General features: G+C 35.3%; 1 protein-coding gene across 8 annotated transcripts; it reads left to right on the top strand.

The window, feature by feature from the left end:
• Positions 1-3123: 3123 nt before the first annotated feature.
• Positions 3124-21857, top strand: LOC112522486 (helicase-like transcription factor CHR28). Of its 8 annotated transcripts, XM_025131631.1 has the most exons (13): positions 3124-3230; positions 3551-3788; positions 3878-4021; positions 4104-4483; positions 6831-6902; positions 6989-7063; positions 7176-8076; positions 8827-8957; positions 11682-11900; positions 14926-15238; positions 15305-15477; positions 17320-17529; positions 21530-21857. In XM_025131631.1, exons 2-13 carry the CDS (start codon positions 3626-3628, stop codon positions 21638-21640), a joined length of 2892 nt encoding a protein of 963 aa, XP_024987399.1. In that variant the 5' UTR covers positions 3124-3230; positions 3551-3625; the 3' UTR covers positions 21641-21857. The 8 variants fall into 8 exon arrangements, 7 of the variants coding, with proteins under 7 accessions (XP_024987399.1, XP_024987400.1, XP_024987397.1 ...); XR_003070192.1 differs by lacking the exon at positions 21530-21857 and having other exon boundaries at positions 14926-15277; positions 15349-15477; positions 17320-17530; XM_025131632.1 differs by having other exon boundaries at positions 8902-8957; positions 14926-15477.
• Positions 21858-22215: the final 358 nt, after the last annotated feature.

Here is a 22215-nt window from a genome sequence, read left to right as displayed (position 1 = left end):
TATACAAGATTTGTAGAGATCTTGCTTATCAAGTTGTCACCAATGGAAGCTAAAGATCTATTTGGCTCAGGTTGAAGAATGAAAATGAGAATGAATTTTCATTCCTCTAGTTTAACCAGGAACGAAATTTTGGGCTTATGAAGGAATTAGCCTATTATATGATAGAAAACCAAACAGATTCTTTTATTTTTATTTTTATTTTCATTGATTATTACTTATTACCTCTAACCAAACACCCCTTAAATGTTTGGGTTTGGAACCTATATTTAGCTTAACCTAGCAATGTGAGTTCAATTTGATTTGTGAAAACTTTGTACATGCCAAAAATGTTCGTTCTGAAGTATTAATGTGTTTGACTTGATATTTATCAAATGTGTGAGTTATTTGGTGAGTTTTGCATATTTGGTTTATAAGATGCCCTTATTTGGGGGTTTTGGACACCTTGATATGATTCTTTTCATGATTTATCTAATAAATGGATGTTGTTTAGTGATTATGCATTTTAAAAATGCATGTTATTACGTTATGGGACATTGTGAAAATATAAATGGTATGATTTCAATTGGAAAATGGTTTGTCCCAAACAATGATGGTTTTTTTGAGTTAATCATGTATTTAGAACATGTGTTTGAAAAAACGTTAGTTAAATAAATTGTTGTTACTAATGGTGCCTATGATCAATTGAGTCTTGAGATGTTGGCTTGGTTTTTGACTCAGATGAGTCTTGAGGACATTTGCCAGGTTTTATTTGCTCCACAAGCAAAAGACTTGAATAGTTGAGCTTGTTAACTCATTAACTATAAACCCGAAAAGGTTGATATTAATGATTTGTTATCCACAAGTTGATGCTTATATAACATTGGAATTTAGCTTACTTATGTGTTCCGTCATTGTCAATGGAATCGGGTCTCCCCCGTCAATGAAAGGTGGGTTTTGGATACAATATTTCTTTCACGTTTTTGTGGTGTTCTGGGTATGAAGAGTATCCAAAATTTTCATGCTTTGGTAGTTGTTTATTGTTCATATGTGGTTGCTTTGGGGTACTTGAGTTTTACTTTTGTTTTCGATATTTGAACATCAAGTTTTATTTTCGGTTGTGTGAGTATTGGGTTTTGGTTTCAGATAAATGAGTGCTTTGATTGACGAGTTTTCATCACAAAAATGGTGGGTTTTAGAAAGATGTTGTTTTTACGATAAAACATTTCATTTACGAATTTATGATTTAAATAAATAGTCTTTCAGTTTTACCTTTTATAATCATGATGAAAACTGTTTGAACTCACTAGACGATAAGCCTAATCTCTTTTATTTGTCTGTATGTGCATCAGGTTCTTGTTGGGGAATTGTACTAGCGACACCGAAAAGTTGAATGCTAGTTAGGTGCACGAAAAAGAAATAGCTTATCTGGGGGTTCGTTGGATTTTAGTAACACTTGTCCGTAGCTATAGACTTGTGAAAGATTTGGAATATTATGTTTTAAAGTTAAATCTTAGATTGCCATTGTAGGTAATCAATTGATTACTTTTAGAAAGTGATTTTAATCCTTATTTGATGTATTATTGAAAATTTTAAATTTGTCGCACTCTCCAAATTTTGAGGCTGTTACAATGTGCAAGTTGTTTAGGGATGATTAAACTGTGTTGAATAATTATAATAAAATATTTAATTTAAATATTAATTATAGTTTTCTAAAAAATTAATAACTAATTATTATACATGAAGTTGACAAAATTTATTTATATTTATATTATATGCGATGGTTGTTTAAAATCATAAAATAATGTAAATTTTTGTAGATTCTTTTTAAATTTATTTTAGCAAATCCAAAATTTATATTATATATAATCATTTTAAATTTTTTTAATTAACATATTATACCATTATACATTTTTTTTACTATTTTGTCTGTTTGTTAATATATTATATTATTAAATCGTATTATATTGATAGAGACAAAAAATAAAAAATAAATATTAGAATGGAGATTCATCTCGTTGCATTGCGTGGATACTCTTTTAGTTTATTATTAATCCAAACAAACATAACATTACTTGTTCAAAACAAGATTTCATATTAATCCAAACCAACATAACATTACTTGTTCAAATTATAGAATAAACAAAAACATAACAATCAAACTTCAACATAATAGTTTTTGAACAATTCTTAATTTGACACATTTAACATTAACTGATTCACAATTTGATCACGTAAATTAGCCATGTATTCAAAGAATTGACTGCCAAAACTACTTAAAAAAACTAAAAAACAAGGAAAACAACAACAAAAAGACCACCATTTTTGACCTGTACATTTTTCCATATGTCCTTAAGGTTTTATCACTATGATATTTTCTATATAAATATGTTTAACTTATAAGCCATTGCATACACAACCATTGTCTCAGAATTTTTGTAACTTATAAGAGTTTGGAAATCACACAACCACTGCCTCGTTTTTCCAGCAAATCACACAAGCAACTGGTCTCTCAACTCAGTTTTTTTGTTTAATATTTTTTTTATTGTACTTCATATTCTTTGTTTAATCGACATAAGATGGAGACAGAAGATGGAGAAGAGGGAAATACCTAAAAGTGTGTGGGACAGAAGATGGAGACGATGGAAAGATGCAGAGATGGAGTTATCGATTGAGGGAAATACCACAACGAGGATGACAAGCGACAACCGACGATGGAGACTGTGGAGGAGGAACGATGGAGATCGTGGAAGCCGACGTAGGAAGGAGACCGTGGGATTTGAGAAGGAGATGGAAATCATGAAGAGAGCGGCGGGAAGAGAGGGGTGAGAAGGGTAAACTTGGAATAAGTTAGATCTGAACCATTTAGTGGAGCCATAGACATAAAATGGTTAAAGAGACTTTTGTAAGAGGTTCATTTTTTTCTTCTAAACAGTCTCTGCCTCTTACCGATTAAAAGGTTTTCTCTTAACGTAACCATTAAAAGCCAAACAACCATGCCAATTAAATTATTTATCAGCAATTTATTTATTTTTATCTTTGGGGACGCACCGATTGTTTCTCATGTACGAACAAAGGGTGGTGGGGGCATTTGAAGGCCAAGAATTTGGGCAACTTCATTTCAAAAACATTTGTTACAAGCGCAGTGTTGCGACCAACCTGGGGAAAATCAAGAATGTCTCATCGGGGGTTTAGGGTTTTTGCACTAATTGCAAGAAATCAGTTATCATCGTGATGCAGGCGATAATCATCAGGTAATCCTACCAATCTCTCTTTCTCTTGATATGCACAGTAGCAACATCGACTCACAAACACATATATGTATTCATGGGTTCATGAATGAAGTTTTCAGTTCGTCATATGTCAAACCCATTACTAGGATTTGACGATTATCTGATTTCTTGGCGAAGACCGACATTTTCTTGGTCTCGTTTAGTTGCTTTTGATTAATTGTATGTTGCATGCGATGTTACTTTCTTGATTGCGAGGTCTCTCAATTTGGAATTGTTACAAGGGTTTTTGAGGGTATATTTTGCGAACTTTTGGACACTGAAGGGTCTCTGTTTAATTGCAGGTTGGTTTACCATTGGTTACTTCTTTGGAACTGATCTTGGAGAGGAAAAATAACTACTTAGTCGTTGGGTCTGCAATGGAATCAATAGATGTTAGTTCAATAGATAGTGATTCCAGTGATTGGGATGTGGAGATGTATAAAGCATTAAATGACTCGGTATTGAATGATTCAGCTACTTCATCATCCAATTCTAGGGTTCTTCCTGCATGGGCTTCTGCATCTGTGCCAAGTGATACAGGTAAACACAATCTCTAGAGGTGAGATTCACAGGGCTACAGAAAAACCTTTTTTGTTTTTTTTCTTACTAGACCTTTCTCTAAATTCTAGGTTTGCGTGGATCGGCTCAAAGGTCTAATCCTTCTAAAAGAGAATCTGCTTTGAATGGGCAGTCATCCTCTTCAAAAAATGTTAGAAATTCAAATAGAAACATAGATAGGCATGGCAAGCACACCAAAGTTTCTTCAAATAATGGTAACATGGGCTTGTTATTTTATCTATTTGGTGATATATCTCAATAACATCATATTGATTACAGAAATCGCTGCTATGTTAGGTACAGACTTCGATAACCAGTTACACCCAAAAGGTGCCAAAAGAATGCTTCCATCAACCCTTCAGCCGTCTTCATCTAATTCCAGTCCGAGTGTTCGAGTAAAAGATGTGGGTAGCAGTCAAATCCATGAAAATTATGGAAAACCTTATCCTCCTGCACTTTCAAGTCATACAAACCTTCATATGCAAGACAATTTCAGTAGGCCCAACTACGATGTAGCTATGAAAAACCATCATGGAAGTAGGGTATTACCTCCCTGGATGCAGGGCTCCATGTCTGTTCCAGCTACACGATATGCTGGTCAATCTGATCCTTATCAGCCTGGGGCAGTTCAAGAAACAGCTGGTGACGAGAGGCATATTTATGAAGTAGCATTACGGGTATTAGTTTCTCTGTTTGTCATTACATTACAAACTGCTTTGACATTCTATATATGAGATCAGGATCCTTGGTACGCTGACTGTAGGACATGGGCATATCGAGATATGCTATCTGGTCTCTTTTTTTATATTAAATATGATTTCTTAACTTCTTTTCCAATACTTCCGGCCGTGATCATGTACTTCTAACAGTTGTTCAAAGATAAAGCTTGGATCGGAGGCTTGCATTTGCATTTACATTTTGTGTAGAATGAAGATGAAGATTTGTCGATTCACTTAGTATAGATATACAATTTATGTGTATTCAAGGAATTTGTCTTTTTGGTAAAGCTTCCTTTTTGAACCTGTTAAATATTTTGATGAAGTTGGTTATTGGAAAGGATTATAATGGTTTAGAGCAGGATATGCAAACAAATGGGTTGCAAGTTAACTTATCAATATCGAACTTCCCTTCTCTGTGCCATGGACCCCATAGTTCTCATGAGGTTGACTTAGGGGCTGTTTGGCAGTTGCTAAATGGTTAAGTAGTGGTCAGAATGCTTAAGAGGCTTTGTATGATATAGTGCAAAATGAAATATGGTTGTTTGGTAAATGTTCTGAATTGACAGTCTGAATGACAACAAATTACCATATGAGCCCTCTGTATGATTCAGTTTTGAATGAAATATAGTTGTTTGCTAAATATCTAATTAAAATGATTACTTTGCAAATATAACTACATAGTCAATATTACTAGTTCCAAACAACATTGATATGGAAAAAGGCATAATCTTAAACTCGACCCAAACTTCTCTAATACAAATTCATTGATGTACTTAAGTACAACATTGTTATGTACATGGAAAATATAGATGCTTCATTTGAGCTAAGCAATGGAAGAAATGCTAAAATAAAAGTATGGTAAACCGTATGAAACCTTCAGTACACATCAATGAAACTGTCTCAGCATTTTGGGTAACCGCTCCTGGTATTTACTTGTATCAAGATCTGATAAAACTTTTTTTGATCAATTCTCCCAGAAATGACCTGAGATCACAAGAAAACAAATTAATAGGTATTGAAGCAATAAGGATTACTACTAGTTACTAGTTAGGAAGCATCAATGCGATTCCACTATCAAGATTTTTATTAGTTAATATTATATGTTGGGGCAATATGTTTCATAGTCTATGCACCACACTAACCCATTTCCTGTTCCTTCAACAACTCCCTGTTCCATGAAGAGGATCATTTTGTGTAGTTATAATCCATTGCTAATATTCTATGTTTTAGGCATCATGTTTCATATACTCGAATTAGTTTTTGGACCAAATGATAGCGCCTGATTTAGTTCCCTTTATCATGCTCCAGTCTCCAACTTGACCAATGATGAAAACATCCCGTTCTTTTCTCATTGGTAATACATAAACCAGATAATTGATAATCGGTAATTGGTAATCTGTGCACCTAAATAGCAACCAAATAAAATGCAAGGTCTAGAATCTGTCTGATTTAATTATGGATGGCTAATTGGTAATCACCAAAGAATTCAACCAGATCAGAAACCAAATCGATGTTGAACCAAAACTATAATTGATTGGGAGCAGACATGGAGAACTTGATGGATGGCTGTTGAACCAAATCAGAAACTAAAACCAGAATCGATGGGAGCAGATATGGAGAAATTGATATCTGAGAGATGGAGAACAGAGATGAAAAAACGGGATGGAGAGCAGGGAGATACCTGGGAATGGCGTGGGAGGAGATCGTAGGACAGCTTCTGTCGTGGGAGGAATGCTTCGTGGAAACGAGAAGAAAGCTTGGAGGCGATAGATAGAGGCAAATGTGGAATAATAGCACTTCTGAACCATTTTGTCTAGACCTAGGCAAAAAATCGCTCAGAGCCTTTTGTCACCATTAAGAGGCTTTAATTTTTCTGCCAAACAAGGCATACCTCTGTATGATTAAGAGGTTGCCTCTTCATGGCATCATTAAGAGGCAAACATACAGCCCCTTAGAAGGCATGCACCAAGGAAGACTGTTTGGTTAGAGGTATTAAGCAGTAATTAATGGGATTGAAAATAAAAGAAACTATTTGGTTTTTATATAATATAATGGGTCGACTCCCCCATAATCCCAAATTCTCATTCCAGGTTAAACCCGGGGGGGGGGGATGTCATTTTCATTCCCCTGTCTGAACCAAACAGCTCTTATATTCTCCAAGACCTTTTAGCATTTTCTTGTATGATATATGCTGATCATCCATAAGCTACCTTTTGTATGATAGAGGTTGGTGCTTCTGATTATCTGTACCCTATCTTTTGATTGATATGTCATGCATTAAAGGTTATAGTTGTTTTCTTTTCAGGGTCTTCACCAACCAGTACTTGAAACAACTTTACCTGATGGTCTTTTGTCTGTCTCTCTTTTCAGGCACCAGGTTTTGTATGCATCCAGTTACAATTTGTTTCGATTTAATTAATTGATAATGTTTTGATGGTTCCATATGTTATAATGTCTTTGCAGAAAATTGCATTGGCCTGGATGCTTCAGAAGGAGAACAGTGTGGCTTGTTCTGGTGGAATTTTGGCTGATGATCAGGTACTACTACTGCCTTGTAATACTGTCGCCATCTTATTCAGTAGCACCATTTATCCACCATATAGGATTTAGATGCATATAATTTTTCATATTTTATACATCTCTTTGACAGGGCCTTGGCAAGACCATTTCTATCATTGCACTTATACAGATGCAGAAATTTTCAAGAAGACCTAAAGCAGAGGATCCTTGCGTTTCAAAAGCTGAAGCCTTGGATTTAGATGATGATAATGATAAAGACACATTAGTTTTGGACGAAGACAAGCAGGCTGCAGAATCTGATGAAGTGAAGTTAATTACTAAGGTCAATAGTTTAAGTTCAACACAAGAATTTCGCAATCGGAAGCCTCCAGCAGGTTCATTGGTTGTGTGTCCAGCAAGTGTGCTACGACAGTGGGCCCGAGAGTTGGATGAGAAAGTTGCAGATGAAGCTAAACTTGACGTGCTAATCTATCATGGAGGCAATAGGACTAAGGATCCTGTCGAACTAGCAAAATATGATGTTGTCCTCACGACATATTCCATTGTGGCAAAAGAGGTCCCAACCAAAACGTCTAATGAGGAGGATGATGATGATAAAAAAGATGGGGATGTGCATAGATCGTCTTCTGAATTTGCTAATAAGAAAAGGAAGCAGTCTCATGTTAGCAAGAAAGGAAAGAAGGGTAGAAAAGGTATCCACAGTTCTGCAGCTGATTATAGTGGCACTCTTGCAAAAGTGCATTGGTTCAGGGTGATATTAGATGAAGCTCAAACAATAAAAAATAGCAGTACCCGGGTTTCTAAATCGTGCTGTGGCCTTAGGGCAAAAAAGAGGTGGTGCTTATCTGGAACACCAATACAGAACTCAATTGATGAACTTTTCAGCTATTTCAGATTTCTGAAATGTGAACCATATGCAAACCACAAATCTTTTTGCAATCAAATAAAGATCCCAATATCCAGAAACTCAATGCAGGGTTATATGAAACTTCAAGCCGTGCTAAAGGCAATAATGCTTCGCCGAACAAAAGGTGACTTTTCATGCATCTTCTTGCTTTTTTTTTTAATGTTGAATTAATGTATGCAGATGTGCTGACTTACTAATTGTAGATCATCTTTTGATTATGCTTGTGTGAGATTATGTCTCATGCACCTAGATGAAACACATAAAATTTATGTGCTCCTATTTTGTATGTTAAACGTGTTATCTTGCTAAGTTATGTATATCTTTGTGGGACAAATAGCTTATGGTTTGACAAACCTTATATATTTCTATCAAATGGAACTGTTGTTTTAAGCCATTTTAGTTCACTAGATTATTAACCTATCATCACAACCTTCTCACTAGTTTTTTTTAATTCATTATGCACTGATGGATATATGTATCTTTGATAATGGTGCAATGATATTACCGATGCTAATGCGCTATTGTAGATGGTTAGTATTAATAGCCCATCCTGATCCTTCAGAACTGATCATGGTTGTTAATGGGAGTGATTTGCTTGCCGAACTTTGACCTCACTTAATCAGCGGTTCTCTTCTTGGGGTGATATGATTGTTTTTCTTGTGGTGCTTGGTCATAAAATATTTTTTTACACCATGATACCCATTTCTGGTTTTATATGTAGTTGATAGATCAATTTATGTTTCTTTTGTTTGCTCACTGTACATGCATCGATCTTTGTGTGGCATAGTCAATGCTTGATTTCAGTTTGTTATGTGCTTCCATATTTCTTTTTGAAGTTGCATGATGCTGATCATATCGGGGTTTTTTGGTCCAGAAACTTTGATTGATGGTAAGCCCATTATCAACTTACCTCCAAAAATAATAAATTTGGCAACTGTGGATTTCTCAGCCGAGGAACGGACTTTCTACCGCAAACTAGAAAGAGAATCACGCTCTCAATTCAAGGTGCTTTTTTCTTGTCATCTTCCCTGAACCTTATTCTGTTGCTAGTTACATCTTCTTCTAGTTACTAGTAGATAGAAACTTGTCCAGGATGTAAAACAAGGGATTTAGGCGTGCTTCTCAAAATGATAACTTATATTTCAGGCCCCTTCTTTTGTTGTCTTTGAGTGTTGATGTTTCTTTGATAAATTGACAGTGATCTGAGTACTGTAACTTTATACCCATGATAGAAAGAGTGAAAAATAATAGCAAAGACATATTGGTCCTGAATATGCTTTATGGGCATCTATGTTGTTAATTGCAGCGCAATATCGGATATCGGTGGTCAAATAGCAGTGCCGCTAATATTGGCGCAATTTACTGCAATTTAACTGATATTTAGGGTCAACTTGCGGTCTGCAATAGTTTGGGCATTTCTTGGGCTTTATTTTGAGTCTTTGACTTGCGCAATTAGGCTTTTTATTTTGATTTGGGCTATGTTTTAATTTTAATCCGTTAACATAACAATATATATATATATATATATATATATATATATATATATATATATATATAGGGGAAGGTTCAAATGGGAAGGCGGTCAATTTGTGAGAAGGCGAAAAGGAATTTGGGCCACATAATATATTAATTAATAAACTACCATAAATAAGAGTGGAAAATAATTTTACAAATTAGGATAATTACCATTTTGATTGGGTGTATCCTTAAAAATCTCATTATATCTTTTAGATGTATTTATTTTTTAAATTTTAATTAATTCATAATTTTTCCTTATCAAGTTTTATTTAATTTTTTTTCTAGATATACTTTTGATTAAAAAAAATTCTAATTTTCATAACATATCACATGTGATATCCACAATCAATTCATTATTCTTTTCACAATTTTTTCTCTATCTTTTGGATCCACGTTTTGAATCACATGTGATTAGCTTCGTTTAACATATGATCTATTACATATCACATATGATCTACTATACTATGTGAAGTTTTGTACATATAACTTTTGATAATGTACGTTCGAATATAAGTGACGTATTATCACATGTGATAATATTTATATCACAAAAAGATCCATAAATATAAATATACATAATCATATATGATTAACTAAAATATCTACAATAATCACATATAATTATGTATATAGAGAAAAAAATAATGAATTGATTGTGGACCTCACATGTGATATTTATTGAAAATTGTGAAAAAATTAACGAAAAGTGTATCTAGAAAAAAAATTATATAGAACTTGATAAAAAAAATTACGAATCAATTAAAATGTAAAGATTAAATAAATCTAAAAAATATAATGAGATTTTTAAGGATTTATCTAATTCAAAATGATAATTATCCTGATTTCTAAAATTATTTTTAATTTTTTATTAATGGTATTTTTTAATTAATGGATTATGCGGTCCATGTTTCTTCTCGTCTTCTTGCGAATTAGTTTATATCTCGCATGATCCTCCCTCTATATATATTTGTATAAAATTCTAAGAAATATTATATGAATCGCTATTTTTGGACCGCTATACCACTGCTATAACCGTTGTTTCAAATATCGGTCCTGACCGCTATAACAGCATAGATGGGCATGGGAATAACAAACATTAGTTATTCTGGTGACGCCAATGACTTTCGTAGTAGTATCAAATTCAATTGTTCAATATTCTCTATTAGATGAAACAAGCATGTAGGTCTACCAGTTATTTATTTACTCACACTCGACTTCCAAGCATCACTTGGCCTGGACTGAAGAAGTTCTAGTTAATATTTTTAGTATAAGATTACCATACTTTGTTGATATCTTAGGTCATACATGACATCGGACACAATAACCGAGTGTGGCTTATTGGTTTATGTGTCTTTTACATAACCAATTAGTTATGGGTTCAAATCTACTTCTGGTACGAAATCTGGTCTACGATGACATCTGACGGCGGTATCGACAGTTTCTTATTCACTTGTTACAAGGACTAAATCAGAGCTTGTTTTCTTTCAGCAATCTACCAGATATAAAATTAGCATCTAGTCCCCTTCAACATCTCTCGTATATGTTATATGCTGTTGAAAGCTAGATCTATTGCATTTGAAATTCAGATCAATGTATATGCAAGCTAGATAATTAGACTATTTCCATTCTCTTGCACATATAATAGCTAAGGATCTTCATGCAAATTATTTGTATCTGTCTAAAGTTCTTAGGGGCTATTTGGTTGGTTTTCCATTAAGTCCTGTATGGATAAAGCTGTCTCTGTGAATTAATCTGACTGTATAGATTGGGAAGGTTTTTGGTTGGGAGGTTTTATCATAGATTGAAGGAGCGTATGTGTAGTTTTTAATTGGGAGGGGGAGGTTTGGAAAAAACTTGGCTTTCTGCATAAAGCTCCCCCTTAGAAGCTTACTGAATACGCCACTTTCTATATCAATAAGCCACTACCAAACAGTCATGTATAGTTGACTGAATAAGCTGCAAGTCACATTAAGCTTATTAAGTTGCTAACATGCAGTCCCTTAGTCTTGCATATCTGAACAATTTTATGTGCTCCATATTGTTAACTTCCCAGGAGATTGTTGTTAAGCATGTAATCGTTTTTTTGATACAAACATGACATCTGCAAAAAAAATTATGGGAAACGATCAGGCAGAAAGGTCAGAGTTTAATTATATATGCGCAGCAATGAATCTGGTTTATTTTGCGTACTTCTTAACCACTCTCTTTCAGGCTTATGCAGCTGCAGGCACTGTGAGACAAAATTATGCAAATATATTATTGATGCTTCTGCGCCTTCGCCAAGCTTGTGACCATCCATTGCTGGTTAAGGGGTTTAGTTCAGAATCGGTCGGTCCAGCTTCTACAAAGATGGCAAAGAATCTTCCAAAGGATATGCAAGCCAATTTGTTGAATCTCTTGGAAACATTAAATATATGTCTTTTATGCAGTGTGAGTTCCCTTAGCCTCCAACTTAATTCCTCTTAGTTAGGACCTAGTGTTTGTCTTTGGGCCTAATAACTGATCACCCTCCTTTTAGCCCCCGTTTGAAGTACAAAATAAAAAATAAATAACATGGTCTACAAATACATATGTCCGAGGCTTTTCCCCCTACAACTATGATCTTTTGGGTCCATTTGGAACAACCATGAAGCTGGTGGCTTGTTGCTACTTGATATGTACCTTACTTGTAGAATTACATGGAACCAAATTCTTTTATTTGATCATTCTGTTGGCTTATTTAAGATCAGCTCTAGGCTTGGTACATTATAGGGTGTTAATTGTGGATGTTAAATTTGTAACACCCCAAAATCAGGAAAACAACGACTAATTTAAAATTTCTAATTTTCTATAATACATGAATTGAAGAATAAATTCCTTTATTATGGATAACACTTGAATTACCTAAAATAGAAACGTAAAGATTTAAATCATAAATTACAGACCAAATCTTTCACCGGGTCTATGATAGGGACAAGTGTTACTAAAACCCAAGAACAGTTGCAATCGTCAAAGTACAAAAGACGTCTCTTAAGCCTCTAACTAGCACTCAACTCTTCACAAGTGTCGCTAGTACCAAACCCCACAAGAGCCTGATGCACATGCCGACAAGAAAAAGTGTTAGGCATAAAGCCTAGTGAGTTCAAACAGTTCATACTTTAAATGCAAGACCGTAACACTGAACGAACACTCTTTTAAGTAACGACTTTCCCCAGGTTGAAACATGAATGCAAAATACACAACACCTTCTAAAAATAATCTTTACTCAAATACTCCAAAAATGCAAATACTTCTTTCGATGATGGGGAGACCCGTTTCTATTGAATATGGTGGAACATAAAAGTAGGTCACGCATCAAAGTGATCGAACTACACCTTAGATTCATTGACTTCAGTGCCCACTATATCAAGTGTCACCTCAAGTCCTCAATGCCTTTAGTGTCTACTCCATTGAGTTTCACCTCAAGGTGATCGTATCTTTAGTGCACACTTCTTTGAGTGTCACCTCAAGAATACCGAACCTTAGTGCCCATTCGTTATCTAGTTTAGTTCCACCTCAAGGTTCTCATTCAATCTTTAGTGTCTACACTTGCATTCAAGATAGGAACCTCAAACTTCCTACTTGATAACACAAAGCAATTTAACCCTCATGCATAAGGGTTGAAGCATCAAAACCAAAAACTTGGCAAATTATAGTATGATGGATCAGACACACCCAATGACGTGTATACTCCAAGAAATGATGAAATTATAAGTATCTAATGCTCACACACACAAATGAACACCCAAAAGTTGGGCCAATCCCAACACAACTCTAATCCATGAGACTTACGTCTTAAAACGATAAATTACCAAAGACATGCATTTCGCAATATTTATACAAGTAAACGTGTCAGTGCCCAAATGGGTCTAACAATCAACCAACGGTTAGAAAAACCACAATAGCTCATGGGTTGGGCAAAATCTCAAAATCAACATTTGACTCCAATCCAAGTTAGCAAACTTTTCAACTTGATTGACTAATTTCAATAAGAAACATTATGAATCCCAAAAATGCATTTTAAAGAGTTTTAAGCAATCTTACAACCCAAAATATAATGATATCCATTAAAATCTCATTTGATGCAACAAATCTCACTAAGAGGGAACTCGTATGATTTATATTTCAAAATACCTAATAACTCAACATAAACATTCTTTAATGAGTTATGAGACCTAAAATGCACCCAACAAACCAATCATAGGCATTATTCAAATATTTATAACATTACACCAAGGTACAATAATGTCAAATAATCACCATTATATGCAATTTATCATCAGAATATCACACTTTTACGAATTGTTTGCAAAATGTGCGAAAACCCCAAAAGTAAGCTTTTTACAAACTTTATAAAGTCAGTTGTACGCAATTTCATCAAGTAATTAGTACATTTGATAAATATCAAGGAGAACGCTAGACTCCAAAATGGTCATTTTTTGGCATGTACATAGTTTTCACAAAGCAACTTGAAACTCACCTTACCATGTTGTTAAACCTAGTTTCTAGCTTCCCAAGGGTGAAGATCTGCGATCCACAAGGCACAAGCAAATCTCTTCAAGAAAATCCTCAAGACCATAAATCAAACCGATAGACACAAAATATTAACACCAACCTCAAAGCCAACAAAACCCTAAACACAGATCTCAAATATTCAAGAAAACTTGCCACTTCAAGGAGTTGAAACCTTCCACCCAGAACTCTACAATGGAGGTATTCGTCTCCAAGACAAACCTTGATTTCAACCAAACTTGAGAGTTCTTGAGACTCCAACCATAGATCTTCAATCTCCATGTTAATCCTTCCATTTGCCCTTAAAGAGCTCTCAAAACGACATCAATCCTCCCAAAATCGCCCCAAAGAAGAGAGAAATGAGGAGGGGGAAGAAAAACCCTAAAAATCCACTTAAAAGTTGACCAAATGGCTAGTTGTATACCTGGGCGGGTTTATGGGCTAGTTGTATACCCGGGCAGGTTTACTCATGAGTTTAGTCGTGCCAAAAGCCCCAAAAGCCGCAAAAGCCTTGTTTGCACGCGGGCGACTTATATGCAACTTAAGTCGCATGAAAGCGTAAACCCGCCCAGGTGTACAACTAGTGTGTAAATCCAATTTCTCAGTCAGAAGATTCTAATTTCTATTGTGGTCTTGAGTAGCTATACATTTGAGCAAATACTACAGTAAGAACTAAGAGCAATGCAAGCATAGTTTCCAAAAAAATATTTCAATATTTTTGCAACTTGTTGATATTTCATGTTCCATGTTGGTCTGCTGGCATAAGTCCTACATTCATCTAGTACGCGAATTCCAAAATTGTGAACACCACCTGCATTTTGAAGAGATTACATTTTATCGGAGTCATGGTATTTGACTAGCATACATACTGGTTTTGCTTTTTGTGCTTTCAGGTCTTATGATTAATAGTTTGATGCTTTGACAGGATCCACCTGAGGATGCAGTTATTACGATCTGTGGACATATTTATTGCCTTCAGTGTGTATCTGACTATTTAACAGGGGATGACAACACGTGCCCATCGCCTAATTGCAAAAGTCAGATTGGTAGCGACGTTTTATTTAGCGAAGCCACCTTAAGGAGTTGTATCTCTGGTGATGATCATTATGAATGTTTGTCGAAAAGTAATGAGAACTCTCCAGTTTTTCAGGATAATTATGCTTCTTCCAAGATTAGAGCCACTCTAGATATTATTCAGTCCCATTACAGAGCTGAAATATCAAATTCAGCAGGCAATGGTAACACTTCCTTCACAGGAAATACCTCCTCTAGTTCAGGTATTGGTGATCCGAGATGCTCATCAGCTTCGCAGGCTGAAGGACCAATAAAAACAATTGTATTTTCTCAGTGGACGAGAATGTTGGACTTGGTTGAATGGTCACTGAATCAGCATTGCATAGAATACAGGAGACTGGATGGTTCTATGTCTTTAGTCTCGAGGGACAGAGCTGTCAAAGAGTTCAACACTGACCCAGAGGTTGAGCTCCTACCTTTCAGTAATTATGTTTATATTGATTCTTTGATGCAATACTAGTAATTTATTGATTCTTTTATAGTTTGCTTTGCACATACATGCCTACAGGACATAGTTTATAATCTCTAAATCAATGTTCCAGAAATATGCATTTAAAAGAATGAAACTACAAAGGGGTATCCATATGATTAACAAAGTAGAAAGAGTAAAGAATGGGAAAATAGGTTGAAATCTAAAATGATAGTCCCAAGTTCTCTCTCTTACACTGTTGAAGTTGGAGCATATACATGAAAATTGCTGTTGCTACATATAAGATTGATTGTTTAAGTGTTCTTAAGAGTATCTACAATCTGAAATTTCTTATAAGTCTCCTCCTGAATTTGAGAGTTGGGAAAATAAGAGTGATTCTTGAAGAATGTGACTTCCATGAATTTGTAAATCCTTTTTGTGGGAGGGAAATAACATTTATAACCCTTTTATCTGAGGAGTAGCAAAAAGAACATTTGAGAGATTTGGGGTCTAAGATGAAGCTGTAAAGTCTTTTCGTTTTTGTGGGAGGGAAATAACATCTGTAGCCTTTTCGATTGAGTAGCAAAACAAAAAAACGCATTTGAGAAATTTGGGGCCTAGTTTTATTTGATTTTGTTGATATATTTGAACAAAAGAAGTGCAGCCAAATATCTTGAGAGGTAGATGAGACGAGAATGACTTGACATGAGGATGGATATCAATAAGGACTTGATGGGGTGATTTGATTTGAAGTACATGGCTATGCATCCTATTGATGAGATAAGTGGCAGTGAGAATGACTTATCCCCCAAAAGCGTGTAGTAAGTGTCTATTTTTCCTCCCAAAGATGCCACCATGTTGAGGGTATCCATACAAACTAATATGCAAAATGCCATGTGTGGATAAGTATGGACCAAGAGTTAAGTTGAAACGATCCTCAAGATTATTAGTTTAAGAAGATGAATTTTTTTTTGATTAACCTGGATATCCAACCCGCTATGCGAGCCGACTAATCCCAGGGCGATCACCTGCTTTGCAGATAGCCTGGAGTCACCGCATTTGAACCTCCGTGGCCACAAGGGGATTTTTATTCCTCCTTGGATTTGAACCTGGGACCTCCTGGTACTTTTGACCTTTGGAGCCAAGCTCAAACCAATGAGGCACCACCCTTGTGGTTAAGAAGATGAATTTTGCTATGGTATTGGATGGAAATCATGTAAGGCAAGCCTTGAAAATGGTTGGAACTTCAGACTTTTTTATTTTATAAAAAAAGTCGAATAATGTGGAGGAATTCTCAGTGTTGGAGTAGTTATCACGAGCAGCATACGACTAGCGTACTGGAAAGGCAATATGCTCATGCTAAATTCACAAAGGAAATTCGGGATCTTATAGAAGTAACAGATGGTTTACTAGGTGTTCAATATGATTGTGCCTATATGCAAAGGAAAGGCTCATGTCAAGAAGTTTGACTTGGATGTCGATTTGATACTATGAAGAAAGAATTGAGAGAATTATTGCAGTTATTATTCCCAAAAGGAAGGGATTAATACCCTTTATAGTATAAAAGTATTTATTTAATACCATTGAAGAAATTTATTAGAGAATCTCACAAAATATGGAAGGCAAAGATATTCCTGAAATAATAAAAATAAAACATAATAGTAACCCATTGTAAATAAAGCGTAAAGTCTTCCTATTCAGTTTACAATTCTACAGTTGGTCTCATAGATATATATGCTCCTTCAATGCTTACATCTAGCCTGAGCAATGTGTAGTTTTCGAAAGTTGATGATGAAGCAAGCCAGTAGAACTTAGCAAGTAATGGATATCTTGCAGGTAATTGTTATGCTGATGTCATTGAAAGCTGGCAATCTTGGTCTGAACATGGTTGCTGCATCTCATGTTATTCTTTTAGATCTTTGGTGGAATCCGGCTACTGAAGATCAAGCTATTGACCGAGCTCATAGAATCGGACAGACTCGCACTGTCACTGTGTCCAGATTAACAATTAAGGACACGGTTGAGGACAGGATTCTCGCACTCCAGGTCTGATCTCCAAATATCATGCCTAAATTTTCCACTTATTTCGGTTTGCTTACTTGATCCTTTCATTTTCTTTTTGAAATGGCTGATCCAGTTACTTTCTACTACCCATGGTATATTTAATAGTCCTCCTTTTCAGTCGTTTGGAGGTTCGTTATCGTCTTTCTTCCTTGGTAGATGGTCACTTTCAGATTTTCGTTCTTTTTACATTTTCTGGTTAATTTGGTGTATTCTTTTGAACTATACGTCCATCTACGTAAAGTAGACACTGTAAGTTCCTATTTCCAATGTACAAAGTAGGTAATCTGGTTTATTTCACAATAAGAACTGTACAAGATTATATATACTACCAGGAAGCTATTTTAGGAAGCCATCTAAAAGTAAACTAGAAAGAACCCTAGTTATTTCCTTCCCAAAAGTTGGAGCATAGGTATTTATAATACCCAACTTGTTACAAAGATAACCAATCTAAACCCAGTTTAAAGCTTTAGTGAAGATGCCCCCTAACTATTCTCGAGTCTTTTAACATATTTTGTAGAAATTAAACCTTGTTTAATTTTCTAACGAACAAAATGACAATCAATGTCAATGTGTTCAGTTCTCTCTAATAATACAGGATTAGATGCATTATGAAGAGCAACTTGATTGTCGCATAACAATGTTGCTCGTAATGAAGTTTCAGCTCCTATTTCGGTTAGGAACTGATATATCCACATTACCTCACACAGATATTGTGCCATAACCTTGTATTCTGACTCCGTGAGATTTGTTCTTCTCCATGAGACCAAATTCCTAACAACAAATATGCAATATCCTAAAGTCAATCTTCTATCCTTTTTGGCACCTACCCTATTGCATTTGAAAAACATCCAATATGGTTTTGTCCATGATTCACATACACAATACCTTATTCAGGTGCTCGTTTCAAATAACACAAAAGTTCGTATTAATGCTAGTCAATGATGAATTGCCAGAGATGACATAAACTGACTGACTACACTTAACAGATTATGCAATATGAGGATGCATCACGGTATGATAGATAATTCAGCTTCCCAACCAACCTTCGAATCTCTCAGGATCTCCAAATAGTTTCCCGTCTCTAGTAAGGTGCATGTTGGGCTTCATCAGAACACTACGATAGGCCCAAATTGGACATCCAGTTGCTTTTTTCTTTCATCATTTGATTTAGATATGAAGATTTTGCTCCCAATTTTTTGGTCCGAGTTAATAGGTCAAAGACATTTATTTAGGATAGAAATATACCTTTTTTACTTCTCGTAACTTTAACGCCTAAGATATACTTTAGGATGGGGGTGTGAAAGTAACTTTAACGCCCAAGACATGAATCACTTGGCTTTCTACCATGTCAACAGGTTTAAATCCACACCATCATATTTTATCTATTGCGTACCTCCCTTTAGAGTTCCTATGGTTTTGGGTGCATTTCCCATGTTCTTGACTATTGTTTTACCAAATATGTTCCAGTCGGTGTTGATCTATAAATTGTTCTAGAGCATGAAGGGGTATTGGTGGTTAGTGTCAGTGGCGGAGCCAGGAATCGATTCGAGGAGTAGCACCAAATAAAACAAAAGTAAAAGAAAATGTCAAACACAACAATATTGTATTGATGATATACCAACCTTTACAGGCCCAACAGTGAATTGGTTTACATATGACTTGTGTTTAGAACGATCAAAATTATTCTTGTCTCCCATAAACGACGGGCTGTTTTAATCTTTAATAGATACTGGTTGTTAAATGTTAAACTAATTAATGTACAACAAACTAAAATCAACACTTAATAAATAACAATTATGAATTAACTGTATATAACCTGACAACCCTAAAATCGAAGTCAAATAAATTATTTAAATCTTTGAACAACTTAAGAATAGTATGAAATCAGCACTTGAACATCTTTCAGTTTATGAGGTCAGCACTTTACTCTTGTGAAATGCTAGATTTCATTTTCTTATTTTTGCTCTAAAATCATCACCTTTACAATTTAAATCCAGTGAGAACAATGTCAATCTAGCAGTTTCAATTGTGACCCTAGTGCATTTCATAAGCTAAAATCAAATATCAAAGCAACTTCTTAAAAATTAAAACAAAACACAACCAAACCTAGCATCGATTGGCAATTGTTTGATTCGGAAATCAGAACTCACAAACTAATAAACTTCTTAAAATTAAGTTATTATGTTAGTTATCTCATTTATTTTTTATGATGAACATGTTAGATGAAGTAAATATCTAAAAATATAAATCGAGTTAAACTATAAATATTTGATTTTTGAAAACTTGAGTTCTTAAAAATTGATCAAAATACAAGGACTAAAATGTACATTTATGATTTAATGATAATCACCTCTTTCCTTTTTCCTGTTCTCCACTTTCTCACCCCTCTGTTGTGGTATATCATCTATATAAAATTTTTACTCTCGCTGCACTCCACTTCCCAACCGCCTACTTCATCGCATATCTATATAAAACAAATTGAACAAGCTGCTCCCCCTCGCTCCAATGTGGCTCCGCCACTGGTTAGTGTAAATCTTAATCATTATGATTCTCTCGGTTGTGGTGAAAACTAGGAGGCCTTTAGGTGTGCAATCATGATGACTTATGTGCAAGATTGTGCAAACTGCTATTCGTCAATGGTCAAATCGTCAACTTAAATTCGAGAACACTTGGTTTTTTAGGAGGTTTAAGTGAATCATCCTCCTCACTTTGTGGCTCAGGGGACTTCCAGGGTCTGTTATGAGGTAATTATATGGTCCCAAGTTTGGTTAGCTCTCTGATGGAAATGGAAGGTAAAATTAAGGGACCCAAATAGTAGTTTATAGTTGAGATATAAAATGTACATTGAGTCCATAATGAACCAACACTACAGCAAAACGCACATGCATCCTACTATAAGCTGTTAGGACTACGTCAGGTGACCTAACAAGATCTATCTGTGAAGTTGGGCAACGTAATAGGACATAAAAAGTAAACCATCTTATTAGCCTATTGATATGACACTTTTGAATAGTGTCATTAGATAAAAGGCTTTCAAAGGAGTCCTATAAAAAGATTAATAGGACGTTTTACTTTTTGTATCCTATTAGGTTGTCCAACTTGGTCAATATAACTGGTTAGCTTTCCTAGCTTTGCCCTAGCAACTTAGGGTAACACCTTTAGGTATGATACACAGGTTTTTTTTAGTATGTAACATTTATATAGGGCAAAGCTCACACAGAGCCCGGAAGAGAAAGTCTTCTTCCTTGGCCCCTGTTCAAAAGATCTATCTTCTTCATTCTCAACAGGAATGCATCAACAAATGGTCTGATTCTGTGATAAAAGAGCTCTGTTTCTGAACATATTTGTCTCATCGTGATTCCTGTCTAGATAGAATGAAGAGAAGGAAAAAGTAAAACCAAAAATGGAATGGGACAGTCATTCGAAAATGAAAAAATAAGGGTGTCGGCTATCTAACTCTCGGAAATCGGGGGTTTTGTCGATAGTCGTTTTAACATGCCATGAACCCGAGATACAATTTGACCCCAAGTTTCTTTCATAGAGTTGGAGGTTAGAAAGAATTTGGGTTTTCTCCGTGACCCGTTTGAAGTGGCGAAGGCCTATGCTACAGTCCAAACAAGAAATATGACCCAGCATTGGTCTTCTCATTTCGAAAGAAGAAGCAGCCCCTGCCTGTGATAACAGGCAATGAGGAGTTCAACGACACTTCCCTTACCGTGGGCCAATGACTCTTTGGTAGTTAAGATACACAGTTCTTTGTCCTATAAACTTAAAAGTCCTATCAAGTACTCTATAGTACACCCAGAGGACACATGGACATCCTAGAACACCAATTTTGTTGTAGTGCAATTATAGAAATGATGAATCCTAAAGCACGAAATGGACATTTCTATGCTCCTTTTTCTTCAAGAAATCACTTTATGATCTTTTTCTTCGAGAAATCACTTCCAAGATTTTGAATTTTTGAATGTGATTTGTGCAGGAAGAAAAGAGGAAAATGGTTGCTTCAGCTTTTGGTGAAGGTCAAAGTGGAAGCTCAGTGACTAGTTTAACTGCACAAGATCTCAAATATCTTTTTATGGGAGCCTATTAACTTTCTAACAAGATGATGGTATTTTTGTTTTTAGATATCTAGTGTAGACTGTAGAGCCAACCCCTGTAAATGATCATATAGGTTGTTGATGCATATCAAAAGTTAAGTCTAGTCTCCATTTGAAGGATACCTTGACAGCATTAGATGCATGGTTTATTTTTTCATTCTATTTTACCGCAACATCTTCACAGATTTGATAGCTTGCAAGCTTTAACACAAACATCATCCTGTTTGTAAAAAAAATTCAACTGCAAATGCTATTACAGAGTTAACCGCAAGAGTGTTACAGCGATTGGTAAATACAAGGGGATGATGAAATCAATATGGATTCAGATCCTGCCATCTACATATGCACGTGGTCTTTGGGAGATTTAGCTCACGAGACAGGACTATGGATGAATCCTATAGTTGCGATTTGCCATGGGATTAGTCTGGGCGGATCACCCATTTAAAAATAAGGGTCCCTGGAGTGTCGGATATAACACTTTTTATCCTTACGGTTTCGAAAATACAAGATGGCTGTCGTGGTTTGCTAAAGCATCTAGATTTGGTCCGTTCATCAAATAATGGGTATT

The sequence above is a fragment of the Cynara cardunculus genome (assembly GCF_001531365.2).
Source record: "Cynara cardunculus var. scolymus isolate 2C chromosome LG 12, CcrdV1, whole genome shotgun sequence".
Lineage (NCBI taxonomy): Eukaryota > Viridiplantae > Streptophyta > Magnoliopsida > Asterales > Asteraceae > Cynara > Cynara cardunculus.
The sequence above is the reverse complement of the archived record's forward strand: the minus strand, read 5'-3'. Positions and strand labels throughout refer to the sequence as shown.